Source organism: Tachypleus tridentatus, chromosome 6, assembly GCF_004210375.1.
Source record: "Tachypleus tridentatus isolate NWPU-2018 chromosome 6, ASM421037v1, whole genome shotgun sequence".
Classification (NCBI taxonomy): Eukaryota; Metazoa; Arthropoda; class Merostomata; order Xiphosura; family Limulidae; genus Tachypleus; species Tachypleus tridentatus.
In genome coordinates, this window is record NC_134830.1 from 118,198,065 (window position 1) to 118,220,762 (window position 22,698).

Genomic DNA, 22,698 nt, shown 5'->3' on the forward strand with positions numbered 1-22,698 from the left:
ATTACTACGATTTAGTGATTTTGTTTGTACTAAGTATTGAATCAATACATTTTATGATATTCTTCCTACAGTGTCACTCACCTCATGGTTTGTCTGAACTCGGTTTTAATGCTAAAATCTATTATATTCACTTATTTATTTCACTCGTAAAACATTTTTCTTTTCCTACAATGTACTTAGGCCTAACCGTTGTTAATCATTCACACATTGTCTAAATATTTCATAGGCACAATTCTTTTGTGATCTTCTGTAAACTCTTATCCTGTCCCACATTTCATACATTATTAAATACTACATTAGTGCTTTTGTAGTTTTTCTATAAACTGTTATTCTGCGTTCTTAATCTAACGCGTGCTTAAACCTTTAATCTGCAAAAATGTCTATTTTATTAGTTAATGCATTGTAAGTATCACTTGTGTATATTTCCATATGTTTTTTTCTACCTACTACAAGTATATATTGTCACGGTGATGCTTTATTGGATTATTTTAATCTAAAGTTATAAACAACTTTGATGTTTAGTTTATTTAGATAAATTATCCTTGTTCTTAATCAGAAAAAAATTAAATATGATTTTTTTGTCAACTAAAAAACACATTATTGTAAAGAGACAAAAAATAATGTTATGTTAGAAGATAAATTGAAGGTAAAAAGGAGTTTTCGTTGATTTCGGAAAGTCCATAATCTGGACTATGCACTAGGCAACGTCATGCCACGTAGAAAAACGAGTCCTTCTATTCTTCAAGCATAATCACGTGAAATAAATACCGTTTATAATCTATCGTGGTGAGCGCTAAGTTACTCGCGGGCGGAAGCACATCCGCTCTTCTACGCCTGCGTACGTCAGCCTTATATCATCCGCCATTTCATCTAAACATTCGGGAGGGTCCGCAGGCTAAGATGTGACTGGCGGTGGTTGGAAATACGAACAATATTTTGGTATGATTCTTGAAGTCGGTTTAGTGTGAATTTCACTGGTAGAAAGATGTGCTCTAGATGAGGTGGAGAGTTTGTTTGTCGTAATCTTACAAGTCAGTGCCATGGAAGACGACTCTAAACAGCGATTTAAACATTTTCGTCGTCACGAGCGAGCCGCGCGTCCACAGAGACATCAGCTAGCTGGCAGTCAGGGCCGGGACCCCTCAGGCAGCCTGGAACCCTCGCCCACACCACAGAAAACTACGCGTAAAAAACGAAATAAGGAACCGATTTTCCAAGAAGATGTAATAGACGGCTTTGCGATTCTCAGCTTCAAAACTCTAGAGGACTTAGAGGTAAGTAACCCTAAATCTTCATTTATGCTTACAATACCGCGTTAGTTGTATTGATTCGGGGAAGACTTTTTACCGTTCAGCCATTCACTGGTTATTTGATTATATTACTTTCCACACAATAAGGAAATAGACGGTCGATAGATAGACAAATAAACGTATAGATAATCTATGTTTCTGATGAGTTAGGCGATGATCGGTTGGTATATCGTTAGGTTTAACTATCACGTTACACAACCCTATCACAAAACAAAGTCCTCGTTCATACGATTTTTTTTACCGTTTTATGTGTATGATAAATTTCACGTGGGAGTAGTAAGTCCCTATTTAATAATACAATAACATCAGATACAGTTAACGGAACTAACAAATGCACGTACAAGACGCGTTTATATATCATTAACAAGTCGAATAACTCGGCGCGTGTCTAACTAATGTGGATTCCGATTGGCTGGTTAATACAACAGGAAGAAATTGTTTAGCTTTTCAGAAGTGTGTGTGTGTGTGGGAGGGGGCAGATGCAAATCGTTCGTATTTATCGAAACCAAAAACTTATAATTTAGAGTAATTTGAAACACAATACTGGTGTAGGTTAGAAAATGAATACTTACTTTTCTATATAGTGCTGGATTTGAAATTGTAACTAATTTTATAGGCTTTACAACGTCTCATAAAATATTGTTTAGTAAAGTTAGTTGGAAAAATTTTGAAGTTTTACTCAACTCACTTGTATTACTTATACGTTGGGTCAGACATGACGTATTGGTGAGCTGGTGAGCGCGGGAAGCAGACTGAAGGATCCAAGGTTCGAGCTGCGACGACTGATAAACTCCGAACTTTCATTTGTGAGCGACTCATACAACCAACAATAAATATAAATTATTATATTTAAAAAATCCGGATAAAACTTTATGGTGGCGGAAGGTAGCTGGCTGCCCTTCCTCTCCATCTTATTAGTAATCAAAAATTAAAGATGGCTGTACCTGACCTTAGTGGTTTATAATTTATCCAAAATTAAAGATGGCTGTACCTAACCTTAGGGGTCTCTAATGTATCCACTTATACCGTGTGTCGTATAAGGTGCCACTTAGGTTAAAAATTCCAACCCTGCGACATATCTCTATAGAACAAAGGGCCCTATCGTACCACAATGAATTTCTGGCACGTACCTGTTCGAAGAACAGGAAATAGACTATTTTACCGGCAAGTCTTGCTAGGCCTGACAGAACTAATGATTACTGCGGATTTGTAAGTTGTTTTCCCTATCGTCATTTCTTGGAAAGTTTATTACAGAAAACGTACAAGAACAGTACAAATAAGCGTCTGTAACGGCGTGCTTTTATCGAACTTAGATCACGAAAACAGGCCACCTTTCCTGACAGTAACTGTGAATATCCAAACAAAAGAATTGACATAAAAAAGTTAAGTCAGAATTCCCGTTTATATGTTTAAAAATTGATCGAATTAAAGCCGATGAAAATGTTCGATGCCACTAAACAACCGATTACGAGAACTGCTTTCTGATATGTGTCGGTCATACCTTAATAACCCATAATAAGCTTAACCTCCCTCCCCCCACAGAAACAGATTTAATCTTAAGGCAGTTTTAAACTATGACCTTTCGAATTCAATGTTGTGCAAGATGGAGTCTAGTCCTCTGCAATTCACTGAGTAGATCCTGTTCATTTCTGGTTCTTTTAAATCGTTTCTTTATTTTTTTTCTGTGTTCTTTTTTCTTTTTACTTTCGTTTGTGTCACAGTTTCTGATAGATGGCTTATGTTGAGCAGGTCTTTGGCCTCGTTCCCTGGTAAGAACAACCAGGAATAGTTTCATGGGAGAAAAGTTTATTGATTAATGATGTATTGACTGGAATTGCACAAACCAGAATGATTGATAACAGCTGAAGCGAAGGTAAAATATTACAGTTGACACACCATGTATATGATAGATTCAGTACTTCTGTCAACCTCTACTGCAAGCGAATTGAACCATCAACCATACAGTTCTTACCATCCTGTTTTTGTATAGATGAACACTGACTCTTTCTTACTATCGACTAAAACTGATGTGACCAGTCCTAGAAAATACGAAGTACACCTGTATCTTTCATGTATTACCTTTAATCCAAGTTCACTGTAGTAACCTGTCAGATACACTTATACCTCCATATATCTTTAATCTGACTGCAGTAACGTCTGAAATACACTCATACATTCATATATCTTTATTGTAGCATTAGTAACGTAAAATACGCCTATATCTGCACGTTTTTAATCTTACTCAGGTGACTTGTGAAATACACCTGTACCTCTCTCTATCGTAAATATGTAATGATCCTCGTCACACCAAACATGCTCGCCCTTTCAGCCGTGGGGGCGTTATAAAGTCACGGTGAATCCCACTATTCGTTTGTTAAAAAGTAGCCTAAGAGTTGGCAGTGGGTGGTGATGACTAGCTGCCTTCCCTCCAGTCTTACACAGCTAAATTAGGGACGACAAGCGCATATAGTTCTCGTGTAGCTTTGCGCGAAATTCTGAAACAAAACAATAACAAATATGTATATTTAATGCTACTGTGACAACCTGTGAAATACGCCTGTACTTCCGCATATCTTTAATGCGATTGACTTTAGTAACCTGTAAAATACACCAACATATCTTTAACTGTAGTAACCTGCGGAATACTCTTATACCTCTATATATATCTTTAACCTGACTTTACTAACCTCAGAACCACATCTTTCATTTAATATTGTTAATCTAGCCACTTAATCAATAATATTTACACTTCTTTCTATCTATTTGTTTACTTTTCTGTGTATCTGCGTATTTATTGACTGATTATTCTATTTCCATACGCACGCACATAAGTGTGCATAATTAACAGTTTTCTATCCGCTATTTTCTTGCGTATTTAATATGTGTGTGTGCGTTAGGTTTACAAAGAAAACAAGTACCAAAAGTAAATGGTTTCATTTATTGAAAGCTACAGTCGGTACACTACAAGAGGGTTATTACGACCTGTAGTTCCGTGCGGCTTACGATGATTAGTTAGTGTGTGAATATAAAAGTCGCCTTTTCCTTATCAGGTTGTTATGTTTTCCGGTTATTTAGAGCGTCACAGGCGTATTGCTGTGTTTAACTAGCAGATACAATGGTATAAAATGCACACACTCTAAATATATATTCATATGTTTGAGCTGTTTCTCCTAACATAAATCAAGTGAGTGAAACGTGTTACCCAAACAACAACAACATTTGTAATCTTTAGAGGGTATATGAAGTCTGCTCTTGATAACTTCGTGTCAATAATTTTATGGGACCCTTTTTATCCTTTTTCCATTTCTTCATGGAATAACGTCTTTATCAAAAGAAATATTTATCCTTTTTCCTATTTCTTCATGGAATAACGTCTTTATTAAAAGACGTGTTTATCCTTTTTCCTATTTCTTCATGGAATAACGTCTTTATCAAAAGACATGTTTATCCTTTTTCCCTTTTTTTTAACGTCTTTATCAAATGACATGTTTATCCTTTTTCCTATTTTTAACGTCTTTATCAAAAGACGTGTTTATCCTTTTTCCTATTTTTTAACGTCTTTATCAAAAGACATGTTTATCCTTTTTTCTATTTTTTAACGTCTTTTTCAAAAGACGTTTATCCTTTTTCCTACTTTTTCATGGAATAACGTCTTTATCAAAAGACGTGTTTATCCTTTTTCCTATTTCTTCATGGAATAACAACTTTATCAAAAGACATGTTTATCCTTTTTCCTATTTCTTCGTAGAATAACGTCTTTATCAAAAGACATGTTTATCCTTTTTCCTATTTCTTCATGGAATAACAACTTTATCAAAAGACATGTTTATCCTTTTTCCTATTTCGTCATAGAATAACGTCTTTATCAAAAGACGTGTTTATCCTTTTTCCTATTTCTTCATGGAATAACAACTTTATCAAAAGACATGTTTATCCTTTTTCCTATTTCTTCGTAGAATAACGTCTTTATCAAAAGACATGTTTATCCTTTTTCCTATTTCTTCATGGAATAACAACGTGATCAAAAGACATGTTTATCCTTTTTCCTATTTCGTCATAGAATAACGTCTTTATCAAAAGGAGTGTTTATCCTTTTTCCTATTTCTTCATGGAATAACAACTTTATCAAAAGACATGTTTATCCTTTTTCATATTTCGTCATAGAATAACGTCTTTATCAAAAGGAGTGTTTATCCTTTTTCCTATTTCTTCATGGAATAACAACTTTATCAAAAGACATGTTTATCCTTTTTCCTATTTCTTCATGGAATAACAACTTTATCAAAAGACATGTTTATTGTGTTTTTTTTCCTCATTTTTTCAGTTTTGTTCTAAAGATGTTTCTATTCCCACCACTATTTCTTCATGAAATGTTTAGAGAGATAAGCCTATCAATTAAACATAAAAATGAAACTTGGAAGTTTTAATTTGACGCATGAATGCGACGTTTCTATTCGTTATGAATTTTTTAAATACGTTCATCAGTTCCTGAAGATTTTCTAGTTAATGATACGTAAATATGATGATTGTCAACAAGTTAAACTTAATTAACGTGAAACTGTTTTAACGGAAAACCAAAATTTGTTTTTAATAGGTACTAATGGTACATAGCAGGTAAACAAACAGAGGAATAATTCGTTCTCGCTTAACCATTTTTAAGGAGTTACAAAAATAAATCAAAACATTATTTCAAATGTATAATATAGTTAATATAATCGTTTCTATATTTATGGTACGTTACGTCAAACAAAATCGAATCTCATTAACTCGCATACTTCAGATTGCTACAGTATTCTTCCTAGTATTAAGGAAAAACGTGTTTACCATTAAGGAAAAACGTGTTTACCAGTTTTTGAGGATTCATAAATATATGACAGAAATCGGATTTTGTTGTTCAGACAATAAACATGTAACTAGCAATTTGAACGTAAACTAAAACAAAACAAAACTAATAGACACAACCCATCCTGTAGCTTAACATTCTAGATTATATAACAAAACAGTCAATAATACACTTTACATTATTTAAATAATCTAGTGCAGTAGGACGTATAGATGTTCTAACCCTTTCAAGTGCCTTTCACTATATAGTACAACCCTATATTTTTTAAAACGTTGAGTTAGTATGTTGTGTCAGTCGGTTATCGTTAGATGTGCTGAGCTCCGACTCGCTTTGTCGTGGCAGCGAGGTTTAGATCGATTACTATTTGGTATCTGTCAAAAAATCTAAGAGTAAAGCAGACATTTCGAGTCTCATTGTTGTGAAATGTGTCAATAACATTTTTTAAGCACCGCGTCAAAACTATCGTTCGAGGATGTTAGATGTGAAAATATTTATTAACAACGGTCAGATCAGAGCAAGCATTTTAGAGTTTCATTGTTGTGAAAGGTGTCAGTAATAATTTTCACAACACGGTGTTCATTCTAACCGTTTCAGACTGTTAGTTTTTAAGTTTCCTCGTAAAAAAACCCGATAAACTACTCTATCTGAAAGTGAAATGCAGAAATATAAATCTTTAGGTTTCTCAAAATTAAATTGATAAACTCTGTTTTCAAGAAAACATTAAAATATATTATAAAAAGTAATAATGCACATAATAAAAGTCTCTATGACTTCAACAATAATATAATTATTCATTGTTTATAAACAACTTAATTCAACTATAGCTAACGCTCCAGCCTCTTAACATACACTGTATATAGTTTATATAACAGTACAACACAGTGTAATAATAATAATAATAACTCAATGTATTTAAGGCTACTTCGTGAGTGAGTGTTTATTTGGAAGTTCCTCTCTTCCGTTTTGTTGTTTCGCCAGTGGAAGATGCTTGTCATTAATAATAATAACAACGACTTTCACAACGTAAACTTTAAAGCGATCATACACTCATCTATGTCAGTCTGTCGTATCCGTGTTGAAGTGCATTCACACCAGATAGTGACCTCTCGTGACCGGTTTCTTTCCTGCTTGACCAAGATTGGTGGTGATTCTGACATTACGTTCTGCTGTGTTGTTGCTTTACGGTGTACCTTTAGTAACAACTCTGGATTCCTTGAAATTTTATCATTATAACATTTGTATCAACACTTAGCCATTATCCTGGTAACATTTGTATCATTACTCAGTCACAGTAGAGTCCTAGTAATATTTGTATCAACACTAAGTTATGGTCCTGGTAACATTTGTATCAACACTTAGTCAGAGTTGAGTCCTAGTAACATTTGTATCAACACTCAGCCATGGTCCTGGTAACATTTATATTAAGACCCAGTTAGGGTTCTAGTGCATAACGTTCCGTTTCAGAGAGTAAAAAGAAGTCCATTATATCGTCTCACAGATACTTAACATACCCACTAGTTGTGTGTTTGTTTTTTTTGTAACAGGTCAGCTAGTTGTATTTATGTTTTTACGAGTCCTGATTTATTTATATTTGTACATGTTTTTAGTATATTTTCTGGTAAATACTTAACAGATCGACTGCTTGTATTATAATTATATCTTTTTTGGTAGACACTTAAAAACAAAAGTACTTGTATTAAACACGTATGTTTCCTGATAGATACTTAACAGATCACTTATATTTAATCATTTTTGTTCCCCTGATGTACGGTTGGTTATTAGTTAATTACAGAATTATATGTATATATATACAGACACAGTTAACATTTGAAATTGGTTGTTATTAGTACTTGTAATGAGGTTTTAACAAGTCAACCATTTAAAAGTGTCTTACTCTACAAGCTTTTTCTTAAAACGGAATTTAAACACAGTAAACCTCATTTAAAGGAAAGAAAACGTACTATCATTTCAGTTTGATTGAAACATTTTAGTACGTTAAGCATAATAATTGTTGTTTTCAATTGTTCATTCATTTATGCGGAGAGAGACACAGACATTCAAGTGCTTGTCTGGTATAACGAAATATGTGCATGTATGTGTACATGGCGTAAGTAATTATTCCGCGTGTCATATATACCAATAGTAGCAACAGCTCTTCTCAGCTAGGCCTTAAGACACTATAACAACACTTGTGTTAATCAACTTTGTTATAAGACTGCTTATTATATAGTTTCGTATAGACCAAGCTAACCGGATATATATATAATCAGATTGCTAGTTACCTCTGTCTATTCATTTTTAAGAAAAGCACTTTCTCACGTGTGCGGTGACTTGAATGAAACTTGTGAAACAAGAAATAGAGTGAGGAGACTGAGGTGTAATACACTGTAATAAAGATAACATTTCGAAACGTTAGCCCTTGATTGGACAAACGTAGTGATGAAATTCTGAAACAAATGTAATGTAAACATTTTTAAATAATTGTACTGGTTAGGACGTAATGATAATATCTTGAAACAGCCGTATTAAATTGGGCTATCAATTATCTGAAATTGAACTGTCGCATACCAGCATCTGTTTAGGAGTTTGAATGACGAATTGTGTAAGTCAATGTATCGTGCGGAAATGTTTTTTATGGTGTTACACATTACTGCTTTATGTATATAAACACACAACGTCAGCAATCATTATTACATGTCACATCCCTTTATGTAAGAGTGCAGTTACTGCTGCTTGACATACTTAGGTAACAACACTTTATTTATTAAGTAATATTAATTATTAGCATTCATTACTGCTGTCATATCCAGATATAACACTGTAACCGGTACCGCTGTCATATCCAGATATAATTCTGTAACCAGTACCGCTGTCATATTCAGATATAATTCTGTAACCAGTACTACTTGTTATGTATATAGACTGAAGCTGAACCATTGCGTTGGAACAGCCTTCTGACGAACAGGTGTTTCTAGCATTTTGAACAGTATATAATTTTTTTTCGACAAACATTAAATGTATAGCACTAATCACATAACTTGGTAATGCACCTCAAGTTTACGGGTGAAATGAGCATAATCTAGATGCACGATGTTTTCTTTTTTTACATGAAGTTTGCAAGAAAAATGAATATAATATAGATACACAACGTTTTCTTTTTTTACTTGAAGTTTACAAGAAAATGAATACAATCTAGATACACAACGTTTTTTCTCTATTTTTACCTGAAGTTTACCGAAAGAATGAGTGTAATTTAGATACACAACGTTTTCTTTTTTTACTGAAGTTTACAAGAAGAATTAATATAATCTCGATAAACAAAGTTTTCTTTTTTTACTTGAAGCTTACAAAAAAGTGAATACAATCTAGATACACAGCATTTTCCCTTTTTTTACTTAAAGTTTACAGAAGAATGAGCATAATTTAGATACACAAAGTTTTTCTTTTTTCAATCATTTCTATGAACATTACAGTAGTATCATATTCTTGCCCTCTCAGAGCGTCAGAGAGGTCCGGGTCACTTCTGTCTTATGAGGCCTCTGGCTATAATAAAAAAACGTCATAACACATAAAAACATTAGAGACAATCGTTATCTGGAAATAAAAGTGACATATATTTAGATATTTAACTTCTAGATATATATATGTTATGTATAATGTACAACTCCAAGCTAAGAGTATATGTTAACATTTTGGTCTAATTGGGTGGGAGAGGCGTACAAACTATTTGCGAAACATAACAAATGTCTAAATTTGAGGTTTCCTCTTGCCCACCTTCTAATTAGTCCTAATTACATCGCAAATTCTAACTTAAACCCAAAATTTATCTGCTTGCATCAAAGTATGTCACTTGGACTTTAAATAATTATGGAAATTGAGAAAGGATGAGAGAGACAGGATACCTTAAAGAATTTGGATAAGCGAAAAAAAGGTGTTAACGGATATATTTTTAGATCCTTTAGTACATAACTAATAAAAATTGACTAGACAGCCTGATCTATAAATTTAGGATAATTCCATCATAAAAGAGCAGTTTTAAAACTGATAAAGATTTTGAGGCAGCATATAAAAAAATGCTGTTTCAAAGCGCTACATTACGATTAGAGACACTACAATAAAAAGTGATTTTTAAAAGGGATATATAAAAATTAAGTGCACTACAAAAATATTGTTTAAAATAGTTATATTAAGATTAGGACACAACAATAAAGTGTTTTTGGATCAGTCACTACAAGAAAAATAGTGTTGTTTAGAAGGATTGAAGACACGGGAGAACGAAGTATCATGTAAAAAAGAGGTGTATTGTGTTCAGAGGGACTATGAAAAATTGTCATTTATAAGAGATCTATAGAATTAGGGCCATTATAAGAAGAAACAAGTAGCCTCACAATGCGTGCCCCCCAGTTTTGTAATATATTTAAATTCTAATAAGTTTGCATTCTGGAGATGTGTATTTAATTTTTTATCATTGAAGAATTTTCCGGGATAAATAAATAAGTTTCTTTGTTTGTTTTGAATTCCGCGCAAAGCTACACGAGAGCTATCTGCGCTAGCCGTCCCTAATTTAGAAGTGTAAGACTAGAGGGAAGGCAGCAGATCATCACCACCCACCGCCAACTCTTGAGCTACTCTTTTACCAACAAATAGTGGGATTCACCGTCACTTTATAACGCCCCCACGGCTGAAAGGGCGAGCATGTTTGGTGTGACGGGGATGCGTACCCGTAATCCTCAGATTACGCGACGAATACCTTAACCACCTGGCCATGATAGGCCTCAAATAATTTTACGGAAGGAACCCAAACACAATACATTTAACGGTTCTAGTACTATTTAAATTGAAGAACGGCCCGACATGGCCAGATGGTTAAGGCACTCGACTCGTAATTTGAAAATCGCGGGATCGAATCCCCTTCACACCACACATGCTCGCCCTTTCAGCCGTGGGAGCGTTATAATGTAACGGTTAGTCCCATTATTCGTTGGTAAAAGAGTAGCCAAAGAATTTGCTGTGGGTGGTGATGATTAGCTGCCTTCCCTCTAGTCTTACGCTGCTAAGTTTAGGATGGCTAGCGCAGATAGCCCTCGAGTAGCTTTGCGCGAAATTAAAAAACAAACAAACAAAATTGAAGAATGTGCTTATAGAATAGGAAAGGTACGATTGTGTTTGTATGGATTAACCCGCAAATGAAGAGGGAAATCCTCACCTGTTTCGGTCTCAAGATGCGGTTAGAACGCCTCCACCCCATAACATACAAACCAATGTGCAGCTAGTCTTTTTTCTTCTTTTTTTTTTACAATAAAAGTGGCCTTGTAGAGGGAATGAAGGGCCATCGCGGAATGAGAGAAAAGACTGGAATTTCCTCGAGAAATACGAACTCACTGTGTGGTAAGACAAGGCTGCAACGATTAGTAAAAATGTACTCAACTTTCAATGGAATTTCCTTCCGCTTTGAAAAATAATTCCATAAAAGGTCGGTTTTGGAACACAAAAGAGACACCCCGTTTCTCAGAGTTCCAGTCATTACATCAGTACACTGATGCGTATAATACGATTTGTCTCTTTGTTAATCAGTTGCGCATATACCGCGAATTCCTGAAAAGGCTAAATTTTGTATTTTTTCTTTCTAAAAATCCTGCAATGTATCATATATAATCTTTTTTTTCAATAACATCACAAAAACACTAGGTGTTTGTTTGGTACCTGTTTTACGTAGGCTATACAAGTAATTCTCATTATATGGTTTACATCAAAATAAAACCCAGCTGTTGCCTACAAGTTTGTGTATATGACAAAGCTGATAATGCCATCCACCACCGGCCCTAATTTTACATTACTGACCAGAGGGAAGGCAGCCAATCAGTAAGCACCCTGCTACCCATCATCCATGCTGAGGGATCGACTACCATTTTTATGATGCACCCACATTTTTAAAGTGCGAATAATATTTTGGTATTTTCGTGTATTTATGATTGTGTTAATTAAACATACCCAGGTATACGGTTCTTCCAGTGTATTTGCTATTTTAATAATTTAAACGCTGGTTTCGTGGACTTCTGTATAAGTTCTAACACAAGTCGATATTTGTGTGTATAATCGATTAGCTGTTCCATTAACTTAGGTTTAGCTTCTTTGTTGCTAACCACAAAGCTACATGATAGGCTGTCTGTGTTCTACCCACCGCAGGTATCGAAACCCAATGTTCTAAACCGTCGGGATGCATGAACGTAATTAACATGATTTAAATAATAACTAGGTGTCTCTTAAAATTGTGACATCTACATTTCTAAGATCACAAAGGTGTAAATAACTTCTGTCATGGTTTGTTTCTTTGTTTTTTTTAATTTCGCGCAAAGCTACTCGAGGGCTATCTGCGCTAGCCGTCCCTAATTTATCAGTGTAAGACTAGAGGAAAGGCAGCTAGTCATCACCACCTACCGCCAACTCTTGGGCTACTCTCTTATCAACAAATAGTGGGATTGACCGTAACATTATAACGCCCCCACGGCTGAAAGGGCGAACATGTTTGTGCGACGGGGACTCGAACCCGCGATCCTCGGATTACGAGTCGAACGCCTTAACACACTTGGCCATGCCGAGCCTTTCTATCAGAGATATCGTGTTAAGTGCATTGCGCTGAAAGGAATGCATGGTTGTAGTTAGATATGAGCAATGGCACGTTGTTTAAAATCATAGATTATACGAAATAGTGATTGTAGTTTAATCGCATTGGGCTATAAAATAATAAATTTGATATTTCGAAAGTAAAATATCTTTAAGGTTTCAACAAATCATTTATTTAGCATAAGATTCTGTCATAAGTATTTGATCGTGGATGTTTTAGGTCTTCTTGTAGTCCATCGAATTCACTGCTTTTAATACTAAAATAACTTAGGCCATCTGTTTCCCGAGATGAAAGAACAGGCACAGATAGGAAAAGTTATTTTGCTTTAACTATTTTTTTTTTAATCTCACTGTTTTTCTTTCTCGTGAAGAACTCCGTTTGTAGAAATAATCGAACCAGCGTTCAATGTGTGCTGATAGTCCACACGCACCTGCTGTCGTGTTCAAGTGTAAATTGGGCCAATTTCGTTTTTTGTTTTTGTTTTTTTTTACTTTCCTATCAAAAATCAGATGGAACTGAGGCCTGAAATAGCACCAGAGAAAATTGTGTTAAAACCACTTAGTTACCTAGGGTGAACGTTTTTGTTTTTTGTTTTTCTTTATGGAACTTCGGATATAAATTTTATGACACCTATATTGGTGCTAAAAAAATAAGAAAAAATTTATTTGTAGCTATTTCCTCCCCTCTGGTGGGTCAACGGCAAGTTTAAGAACCTACAACGTTAAAATCCGGGGTTTGACTCCCCGCGGTGGGCAGACGCAGAAAGTCCATTGTGTAGTTTTGCGCTGAAGAGCAAACACATTCAAACTATTATATAACGGTAATTTGCTCTTAAGCTGCACAAATGACGTTAAGCCTAACCTAATACTTCAGCACTGTAACAATACGTCGTGGCGATGTTAACAAAACAGGTTTCTGATATGTAAAGAATAAAGTACTTTTTAAACGTTTTGTTGTTGATGAAAGACTCGTTGAATGACTCTGTTGGAGGAATGATCGTTAAGGCAATGACACACCTACCTACATTAAGAACGCCTTATTTCAAGGTGGCGTAGATATACCTTCAGCTTTGTAATTAGTTTAGAAACTAAACTTTGTCAGGGTTTATGTTTGTTCACCGGCTTTATTCCCAAACTGAAGTGACAAGCTGAAAGATTCATTGTAGGGGTTAATTCAGTTATGTTGACGTTAAAAACTACATCAATGCGTGAATATAAAATTATTTGTTTCTTTTCTTGGATTTTGCATAAAGCTACAGAAGGGCTATCTGTGCTAGCCGTCTCTAATTTAGCTGTGTAAGACTAGAGGGAAGGCAGCTAGTCATCACCACCCATTTCTTGGGCTACTCTTTTACCAACGAATACTGGGATGGATCAAATATTATATTGTCCCCCATTGCTGAAAGAGAGAGCATTCTTGGTGTGATGTGGATTCGAACCTGCGACCCTCAGATTAGGAGTCGAGCGCCCCTAATCACCCGGTCATGCGGGGCCAGAATGGAATATTGTAAGAGGTGCTGTATATATGTTTTTATGTTATTGTAAGAGACATATAGGTATATTAACCATATTACGATATGATAGGATTACGGCATCATCTAGAACGTCATTGCAAACTTTATTATTATATTAACAGAATAATTACAATGAAGAATTATCGCTACAGAATGCGATAGGTTTGTCACCGTGACCCAGACCTTTGCGACCTACAGAGTATAAATAATGAGGTCGTTTACCAAAATACAAAATAGGGTAGTTTCCGTCTAAAGCGTGGGAACCTGAAGTCAACATCTGGTGTTGAGGGAGTGGCTGACCATCAGTGTGACCAATTCTTAGTTCTCTTGTGCATTCACCGCTCAATTGCTTTTTGTTTTTTCTTGGAAACAACCTTTATGTAATTTCGGCATGTTAGCGCACAAGCGAGTTAAAAGTGCCAATATGTACTGAACAAGACTGGATACGGTTTTGGCGCCAACTCAGTGTCTAAAATGTGTTGGAGCTTTGTTTATGGGAAATAGCAGTACAGAGGGGTCGTGTCCTTTCCTCTCAAACCATTAGCCGACTAACTACTTCTGAATGCCCTTCAAAGTTCTTGTGCTTTCATTATTATTACTCCATACACTAGTTAGTATAACGAACGTTATTTCTTTATTATTTTAATTTATTGATTGTTAGTATTCTATTTATATCATTCATATTGTGTTGCATTGTTAATTGAGAATTTGTGTTTAGGACTAATATTAATAGACTGAACTTCATGACGTATTTATTACTCGAATTATACAAACTACTGTTAGCAGCAACAGTATCTAACTGAAGGAACATCTTCAGTGTAAACGTAAGGAAAGTATTTTAAAATTAGCTGTATTGACTACAAGGTTGATCATCAGTTTCACTATAACCACATAGCTTGCTCTGGTAGAAAGGTAATATTATTAACCATCTTCAATAGCGTCCTAAAACTATTATTTTTATGTATTATTAACCATTTTAAGTAACGTTTTACTTTTATGTTATTAACCGTCTTAACCATGTTCAGCAGCGTTTTCAATTTAGTATATTTATGTATTAATAACCATGTTCAGTGATGTCTTAAAACTATTATTTCTATGTATTATTAACCATCTTCAATAGCGTCTTAAAACTATTTTTATGTATTATTAACCATCTTAACCATGTTCAGCAGCGTCTTCAATTTATTATATTTATGTATTAATAACCATGTTCAGTGATGTCTTAAAACTATTATTTTTATGTATTATTAACCATCTTCAATAGCGTTTTGAAACTATTTTTTTATGTATTATTAACCACCTTTAATAGAATCTTAAAAGTATTACTTTTGTGTATTATTAACCATCTTCAGTAGCGTCTTAAAACTATTGCTTCCACATGTCATTTCTGCTTTGCGCTGTAGCCTCAGTTTGTTATCCAACGTTTTTCTGCATTTTTGTTAGTCTCTTGTTCATCGTCGCGCCAATAATGTGCACTCGTCTTATATCATCAATCACTTACGTTTCCACAATGTGTTCCATTCTTTCGCTTTTTGAGCGTATTACGTTTGTTTTGTTAGCTATATCACTCGGTAAGTATACCTCAAAAAACAAATAGTATCTATACTATCGAAAGAAAGTATGAACTGATACTTTAACTTGTGTTTACAACTTTATTACTTTGTACGAGAAAATAATCTATAAATAGATTAAATGCATAAAAGGAAGTCGTTTTTAAAATGTGTTATAAGGAGAGATTACAAATGTGATTATTCTGTGTTTTTTATCTTATATAAAAAACATTAATGTTCTGATGAGGCATAATGGCGAAACGTTTTTTAAAGAAAGAAACGTTTTTACTCTAGAGAGTAAAGTTAGCTTTTCCTTCTAAATAAATGTCGAAGTTTAAAAAAAATCATATTCTTATTCTAAATTAATATGAGCATTATGACATTTCTATATTGTGGTGATTGCCTGTAGTTTTGCGTATTTAAATATTTGCATCCAACACACATTAAGTTAACCATGAAAAACGTGAGTAAGGTTTCCAACCATAGTTGTATGTAATGTGTCATAAACGGTCGTTGTATTCTACCTGTTGATACGACAACATAACCCTGTGATTACACTGGTTATCCAGCATAAAATATTATTAGTGTAGGGTCGACTAATTCAGTCTTTACTCCATGATGGATACTGACTAAATAAAGTATTTTATTTAAAAAAAAAAATGTTTTTCGCTTTTTCGCTGTAGTGCTACTTGAAACGTTACCGTGAAAGGCTTAGCGTTCCTTGGTATATAGAACACGCTACCTTTGGATAAAAAATATTTTAAAAGTTCTGCGCATGACGTCATTTCGTAAATTCGTAGCTGGTCGTATCACGCTGTTGACGATGACCAGTTAAACGGAAATGTCTGTTATAAGAAGAAACAGTACAATGCTTCTGTTTATAACAAAAAAACTACAATTAATTTGCGAGTTGAAGTTATATATAAAAAAAATGGTAATCCCAAAGCGTATAAATCTGGTTCCGCTAGACCTGTTTACAATTGTTCTACGCTTTGATAGCTAAGCCCAATTAATCCTTATGTGCCGGTCTTAAAACAGCGTGAAGGGGTGTAATCTTGATCCGGTGAGTAAGTTCTAGTCGGTCGTCAAACTTAGTGCTGGTGGTTGAGGGGGGTGAGGAGGAAGGAAATAAGGCCTTTTTTTAGCCAAGTGTTTCTTGAATATAATAAATGAAAAAATAACAGAGTTATAATGTACCAGAATTTTTATAAAACGTGATTAATAGCCGTCAAATTAAAATTCTTCAAATACCTAGTGTGGCATTTCGAAAAAGAAAAAAATATATAAATAAACAAACAAGTAAATCGTAATCGCCTCAAGAATTCATCGAGCAATAGTTGTCATCAAGCTACTTTAATAATTTCAACTTAATTAAACGTGATCCAAATGTGGAGTTATTTCTTTTTAGTAGTTTGTTGTTTTCGTTCTTGGTGATGTGAAACATTAGAATCACGTTTTGGAAACTCTTCTTTCTAGCCTCAACGATACTGATGGAAAACCATGGTATTCTACGAACAAGTATGCACATGAAACCGGTTTCCCGGCACTCATAATTATCACGTGTTGGAAGAAAACAGTTTCCCGGTATACATAATTATCACGTATGGGAAGAAAACAGTTTCCCGGTATACATAATTATCGCGGGCGCACATTAAACAAATTTTTTTCCGGTACAAAAAATTATTACGTGTGGACATGAAACCAGTTTTTCCGGTACGTAAGATTATCACGTGTGAACATGAAGCCAGTTTTTCTGGAACAAAACACTGTGATGCATACCCGTTATTAGCGCTTTAACACTTACATACAGATCATTTCTCACAAGTAAAAAAAATACTCTTTCAATCTTAGAATTCTATAACCTAGTTCATACACACAATTTCTTGGTTACAGGATTTCTGATGATGTATGAGTCAATTTTTTTAATTTTTATAAAAACACCATTGATATTGCAGTTAATTCCATTTATTACCGCTAGGGTCTTCTTTGTACTTTATTTTAAATAGAGATTAATTTTACCCAATATTTTTATCACATATTTGGATTGAGTGTTGTAACAATCAAAAATATAAAAATTATTTAACATAGTGTAATATTTGGACCCCCAACGGTTATATAAGGTTTAAAGGTGTTTTTTTTTTACCTTCTCTATGACTGCTTTCTAATATCGTTTTTGTTTCTTCTTCTTCTTCAGTCTCGCAATATTTAAGTTAAGCCTTTAAACTCAGAGATTCGAAATTTAGTTTTAATTGTCTTGTATTCTCAGAACACTAAGTGTAAAGAACGACTAAGATTTTGCTTTTCAGTACACTAAGTGTAAAGACACGGCTAAGATTTTGTTTCTCAGAACACTAAATGTAAAGACACGACTGAGATTTTGTTTCTCAGAACATTAAATGTAAATACACGACTAAGAATTTGTTTCTCAGAACACTAAGTGTAAAGACACGACTAAGATTTTGTTTATCAAACACTAAGTGTAAAGACACGACTAAGATTTTGTTTATCAAACACTAAGTGTAGAAACACGACTAAGATTTTGTTTATCAAACACTAAGTGTAGAGACACGAATAAGAATTTGTTTCTCAGAACACTAAGTGTAAAGACACGGCTAAGATTTTGTTTCTCAGAACACTAAGTGTAAAGACATGACTAAGGTTTTGTTTTTCAGAACATTAAGTGTAAAGACATGACTAAGGTTTTGTTTTTCAGAATACTAAGTGTAAAGACATGACTAAGGTTTTGTTTTTCAGAACATTAAGTGTAAAGACATGACTAAGGTTTTGTTTTTCAGAATACTAAGTGTAAAGACATGACTAAGGTTTTGTTTTTCAGACAGTAGACAGTAAGTGTGAAGACACTCATTTTTTTCTGAAACCCTGGTTGGCCCTTTATGGGTGTAAAAAACTGATACAGGAGCAACATACTGGAGTTCACACCTTTCGCGAGAATTGTGAAATATTAAATATTAATAGTGTATGAAGCCACATTTCATATAAGTAAACCTAATTGTAAATGCATACTTTTTAAGAGTTACAACTAGACTCCTGAAAACAATAGATGGGAGGAGTGTGAACTTAACTTTAGTTCTAAATTTAAACCCATAGATAGGTAAGAGTGTGAACGTTAGTTCTAAATTTACATCCACAGATATATAGGAGTGTAAACTTACTTTAGATTTAAATTTACACCTTTAGGTAGGTAGCAGAAGTGTGCATTTACTTTATTGTTAAATTTACAACTTTAAATAGGTGGCAGGTGTGTGAATGTATTTTAGTGTTAAACTTACATCTTTAAGAGTGTGAATCCTTACCTTGTCAGTAACTATTGGTGTATTTATTGGAATCACACCATAGTCTCACTTCTTTTTTTTTTTTTTTTAGAGTGCAACAATATTCATAAACACACCTCGGGGGTTTTAAACCTTTCCGACACTGAGAGTTTTGGGACAAATTATATAGTGTGCATAGCTCACCACAGCTTCGCTAGTGGCTTAGCGGTGAATTCGAGGACTTATAACTCTAGAAATCGGGATTTAATTCCTACTGTGGATACAACAGAGGTATCAAATTATGTAACTTTTCACTTCTCCACAAACAAACAAAGCTGTTATATTACTTCAAATGCTTCTTCGTAAATTCTTAAATTGGCAGTCCAAAACAAACTCAATAGAGGCGTAGATGATCTCAAGAGAGAGGACCAAACGATTAGGGTAGAGTCAGTAGTACGATAATTCAGAATTAAGTATTTTAATATAGGTTTAATCAGTGAAAATAACAAATAGTTACTACAACACATTTTAATATGCATCCAGCTGTTTTATATCATAATCTCTACCCAATATTTCAATTACGTATAAAAAAAGAAAGAAGAAGCGATACGAATAATAGCCAAATTCGTGGAAACGCTAGGTGAAATTATTAGAACACTGGAAACGCTAGGTGAAATTATTAGAACACTGGAAACGCTAGGTGAAATTATTAGAACACTGGAAACGCTCGGAGAAATTATTAGGACACTGGAATCGCTAGGTGAAATTATTAGAACACTGGAAACGCTAGGTAAAATTATTAGAACACTGGAAACGTAGGTGAAATTATTAGAACACTGGAAACGCTAGGTAAAATTATTAGGACACTGGAAACGCTAGGTGAGATTATTAGAACACTGGAAACGCTAGGTGAAATTATTAGGACACTGGAAACGCTAGGTGAAATTATTAGAACACTGTAAACGCTAGGTGAAATTATTAGAACACTGGCGGTGACACATTGGAAAGGAACGATGGTGACAAATATTAAAAAAGAAACAACAGACAAAAAATCAGCAAGGTAAAGGATTTTCCTAAAATACCCATTGAAATTCGGAGAATTCCAGGATATGCTCTTAGATCACTTGAACTTACACTTAAGCCCTCATCTGAAACTGTTGTTATCACACGTGCTACAAATGTAGAATATTGTAATGGATATATGAACCTCAGTTGAGTTATTTTAATACACAGAAAAATACGCACGGGCCTTCCATATTATTTTCCGTCACATTTTAGCATTTGGTAATGGGATTTTTTTAAGACACCACCCGAAGGAGATAAACGATGAATGGTTCTATGTCGAGTAAAGTGGCTTATTCTTTCTACGTACGCTTCACCCTAGTTGTTCGAAAATTATTCTGTGCAAGGGTGTGTAGTCGTTGTAACGGTTGTTGAAAAAGCGAATGAAAAGAATTTCCTTACTAGTTTCGCGATATCGTTCTGTCCGGAAAACACTCGCAGAAGACAAATGCGTGACCGACAACGCTTATTGGGATTTCGTTTCCTGGGGACCGTCGTGTCATTTATCTCTGTACTCTATTCTTACTTTAACCGAAAGTTCCGGAAAGAATAAGCGTAGATTGAATTTAAGAAAAATACGGAAGGTTGCAGACGGTCCCCCAATAAATGCTTTTCCTTACACGTCGCCAGTTCTTAGGATCACTGTTGTTATTTTAAAACAAATCCCTCCACGAGGTACGAAACACGTATACCCTCCACGTGTCTATCTCTTCTGTTTCGTGAAGGGTTGTTATTCCCCGCAGGAAGCCGACGCGGGCTTCTTGATAGAATATATCATATTTGGAGGTTTCAGATCTTTTTAAGACATTTCTGTGATTGTTTAAGATTCCCTTAGTGATATTACCGTGTAAATAATTATATTTCCCCAACGTGTTGAGAATGAGAAGTCCTTAAAGCAGTGTATGTGTTTTAGTTCCATCTGTACTATTCACGAGTAGATTTATAAAAGTAGAAATTGGCCAGAAGTAATAAAAAGGTTCAGTGGATATTCTTTAGTTAAAGGGGAAAGACAACGACTGCCATAGCCACCAGTCTTTGCGTATCTACATTTCTTATATAATTTGAGTGCCAAGTTTTGTTTCGTTGACTGTAGCATAACTGCTACAACAGATACTATTTAGTGTAGTACAATTCTAACACATTGTTATAACTAAATTGTTTGCTGTAGTTAACCTCACTATAACAGCTAACTTTGTTGACTGGTGGTGCACATTCAACGTGAAATTACCACATCTCACATTGTTGACTAACACACATCCTCAGTGTGGTCGTACAACACTACTCATAATCTTGACAACAGTTTATTTTCAACACGGCACCTCTTCCACTACTGGTATTGTTCGTTGGAACACAAAGCCTAAGACGTGGATTACTCAGAAGTGGGTAGTATTTTAAAAAAGAAAGGTTAAACTTACCTGATCAAAGAAATTACTAAAATATCTATAAAAATGTTAACGATTTTAAATTATAATAATACGTTCCTCCATATTTGCCATAAGCTAGTTTCCTGTTCATAATTACATTAATAGTATTGCGAGATGAAAGAATTTTTTCTGAAATCACATTCAACGAACCTCTCCCACTAACGGGAACTAGTAGTTCTCCTGGCCATTTACCAGACACGGCTAGGTGGTTAAGGAATTCGACTCGTAATCCGAGGGTCGCGAGTTCGAATCCCCGTCACACCAAACATGCTCGCCCTTTCAGCCGTGAAGGTGTTATAAAGTGAAGGTCAATCCCACTATTCGTTGGTAAAAGAGTAGCCCAAGAGTTGACGGTGGGTGGTGATGACTAGCTGCCGTCCTTCTAGTCTTACACTACTAAATTATGGACGGCTAGCGCAGATAGCTCTCGAGTAGTTTTGCGCGAAATTCAAAACAAACTCCTGGCCATCTGTAGCGAAACCTTGGATACAAATAATGAAATTTACCATTATATCGGAACGCCTGTATTAATGTTAGCATAGTGTGTTCTAGCTTACGTAAATGCCCAGCATGGCCAGGTGGTTAAGGCACTCGACTCGTAATCCGAGGGTCGCGAGTTCGAATCTCCGTCACACCAAACATACTCGTCCTTTCAGCCGTGGTGGCGTTATAAAGTGACGGTCAGTCCCACTATTCGTTAGTAAAAGAGTAGCCCAAGAGTTGGCGGTAGGTGGTGATGACTAGTTGCCTTCTCTCTAGTCTTACACTGTTAAATTAGGGACGGCTAGCGCAGATAGCTCTGGTGTAGCTTTGCGCGAAATTCAGAACAAACCAAACCAAGCTTATGTAAATAGAGTTCACGTTCATGCCTATTCAAGCTTAATGTATAGCTTTCTCTGTCGTTATATTGTATGTCTCTTTAGTGTTATCCTGCTTGGGAGTATCCACTATCTGTGCATGTCTGATGACATTCTAAATATTTATTTGGTGCTTTCCCAGACGCTTCTAGTGTTATTCGATTTGCATATCTAATGTCGTCATTACGTGTCTTCCTCGTGCTGCCCTCTATATCTGTTTAATGTTTCCAAAATATTTTTCT

General features: G+C 34.8%; 1 protein-coding gene and 1 long non-coding RNA gene across 6 annotated transcripts in view; one reads left to right on the forward strand and one right to left on the reverse strand.

Annotated features, from left to right (window-relative positions):
- Window positions 1–800: 800 nt before the first annotated feature.
- Window positions 801–22,698, forward strand: part of LOC143253420 (uncharacterized) — a 240,221-nt gene continuing 218,323 nt past the window's right edge. Inside the window, exon 1 of one of the 4 annotated variants that reach the window (XM_076507282.1) lies at window positions 801–1,274. In XM_076507282.1, the coding sequence (XP_076363397.1) occupies window positions 1,041–1,274 (234 nt within the window). In that variant the 5' untranslated portion in view covers window positions 801–1,040. The remainder of the gene's footprint in view (window positions 1,275–22,698) is intronic. The other 3 variants (XM_076507284.1, XM_076507285.1, XM_076507283.1) reach the window with 3 other exon arrangements.
- Window positions 9,530–22,698, reverse strand: part of LOC143253422 (uncharacterized) — a 111,205-nt gene continuing 98,036 nt past the window's right edge. Inside the window, exons 1-2 of one of the 2 annotated variants that reach the window (XR_013029570.1) lie at window positions 11,360–11,484; window positions 9,530–9,696 (exon numbers count right to left, since the gene is read on the reverse strand). This is a non-coding gene — a long non-coding RNA (uncharacterized LOC143253422). Of the gene's footprint in view, window positions 9,697–11,359; window positions 11,485–22,698 lie in introns of those variants that run through there. The other variant, XR_013029569.1, reaches the window with a different exon arrangement.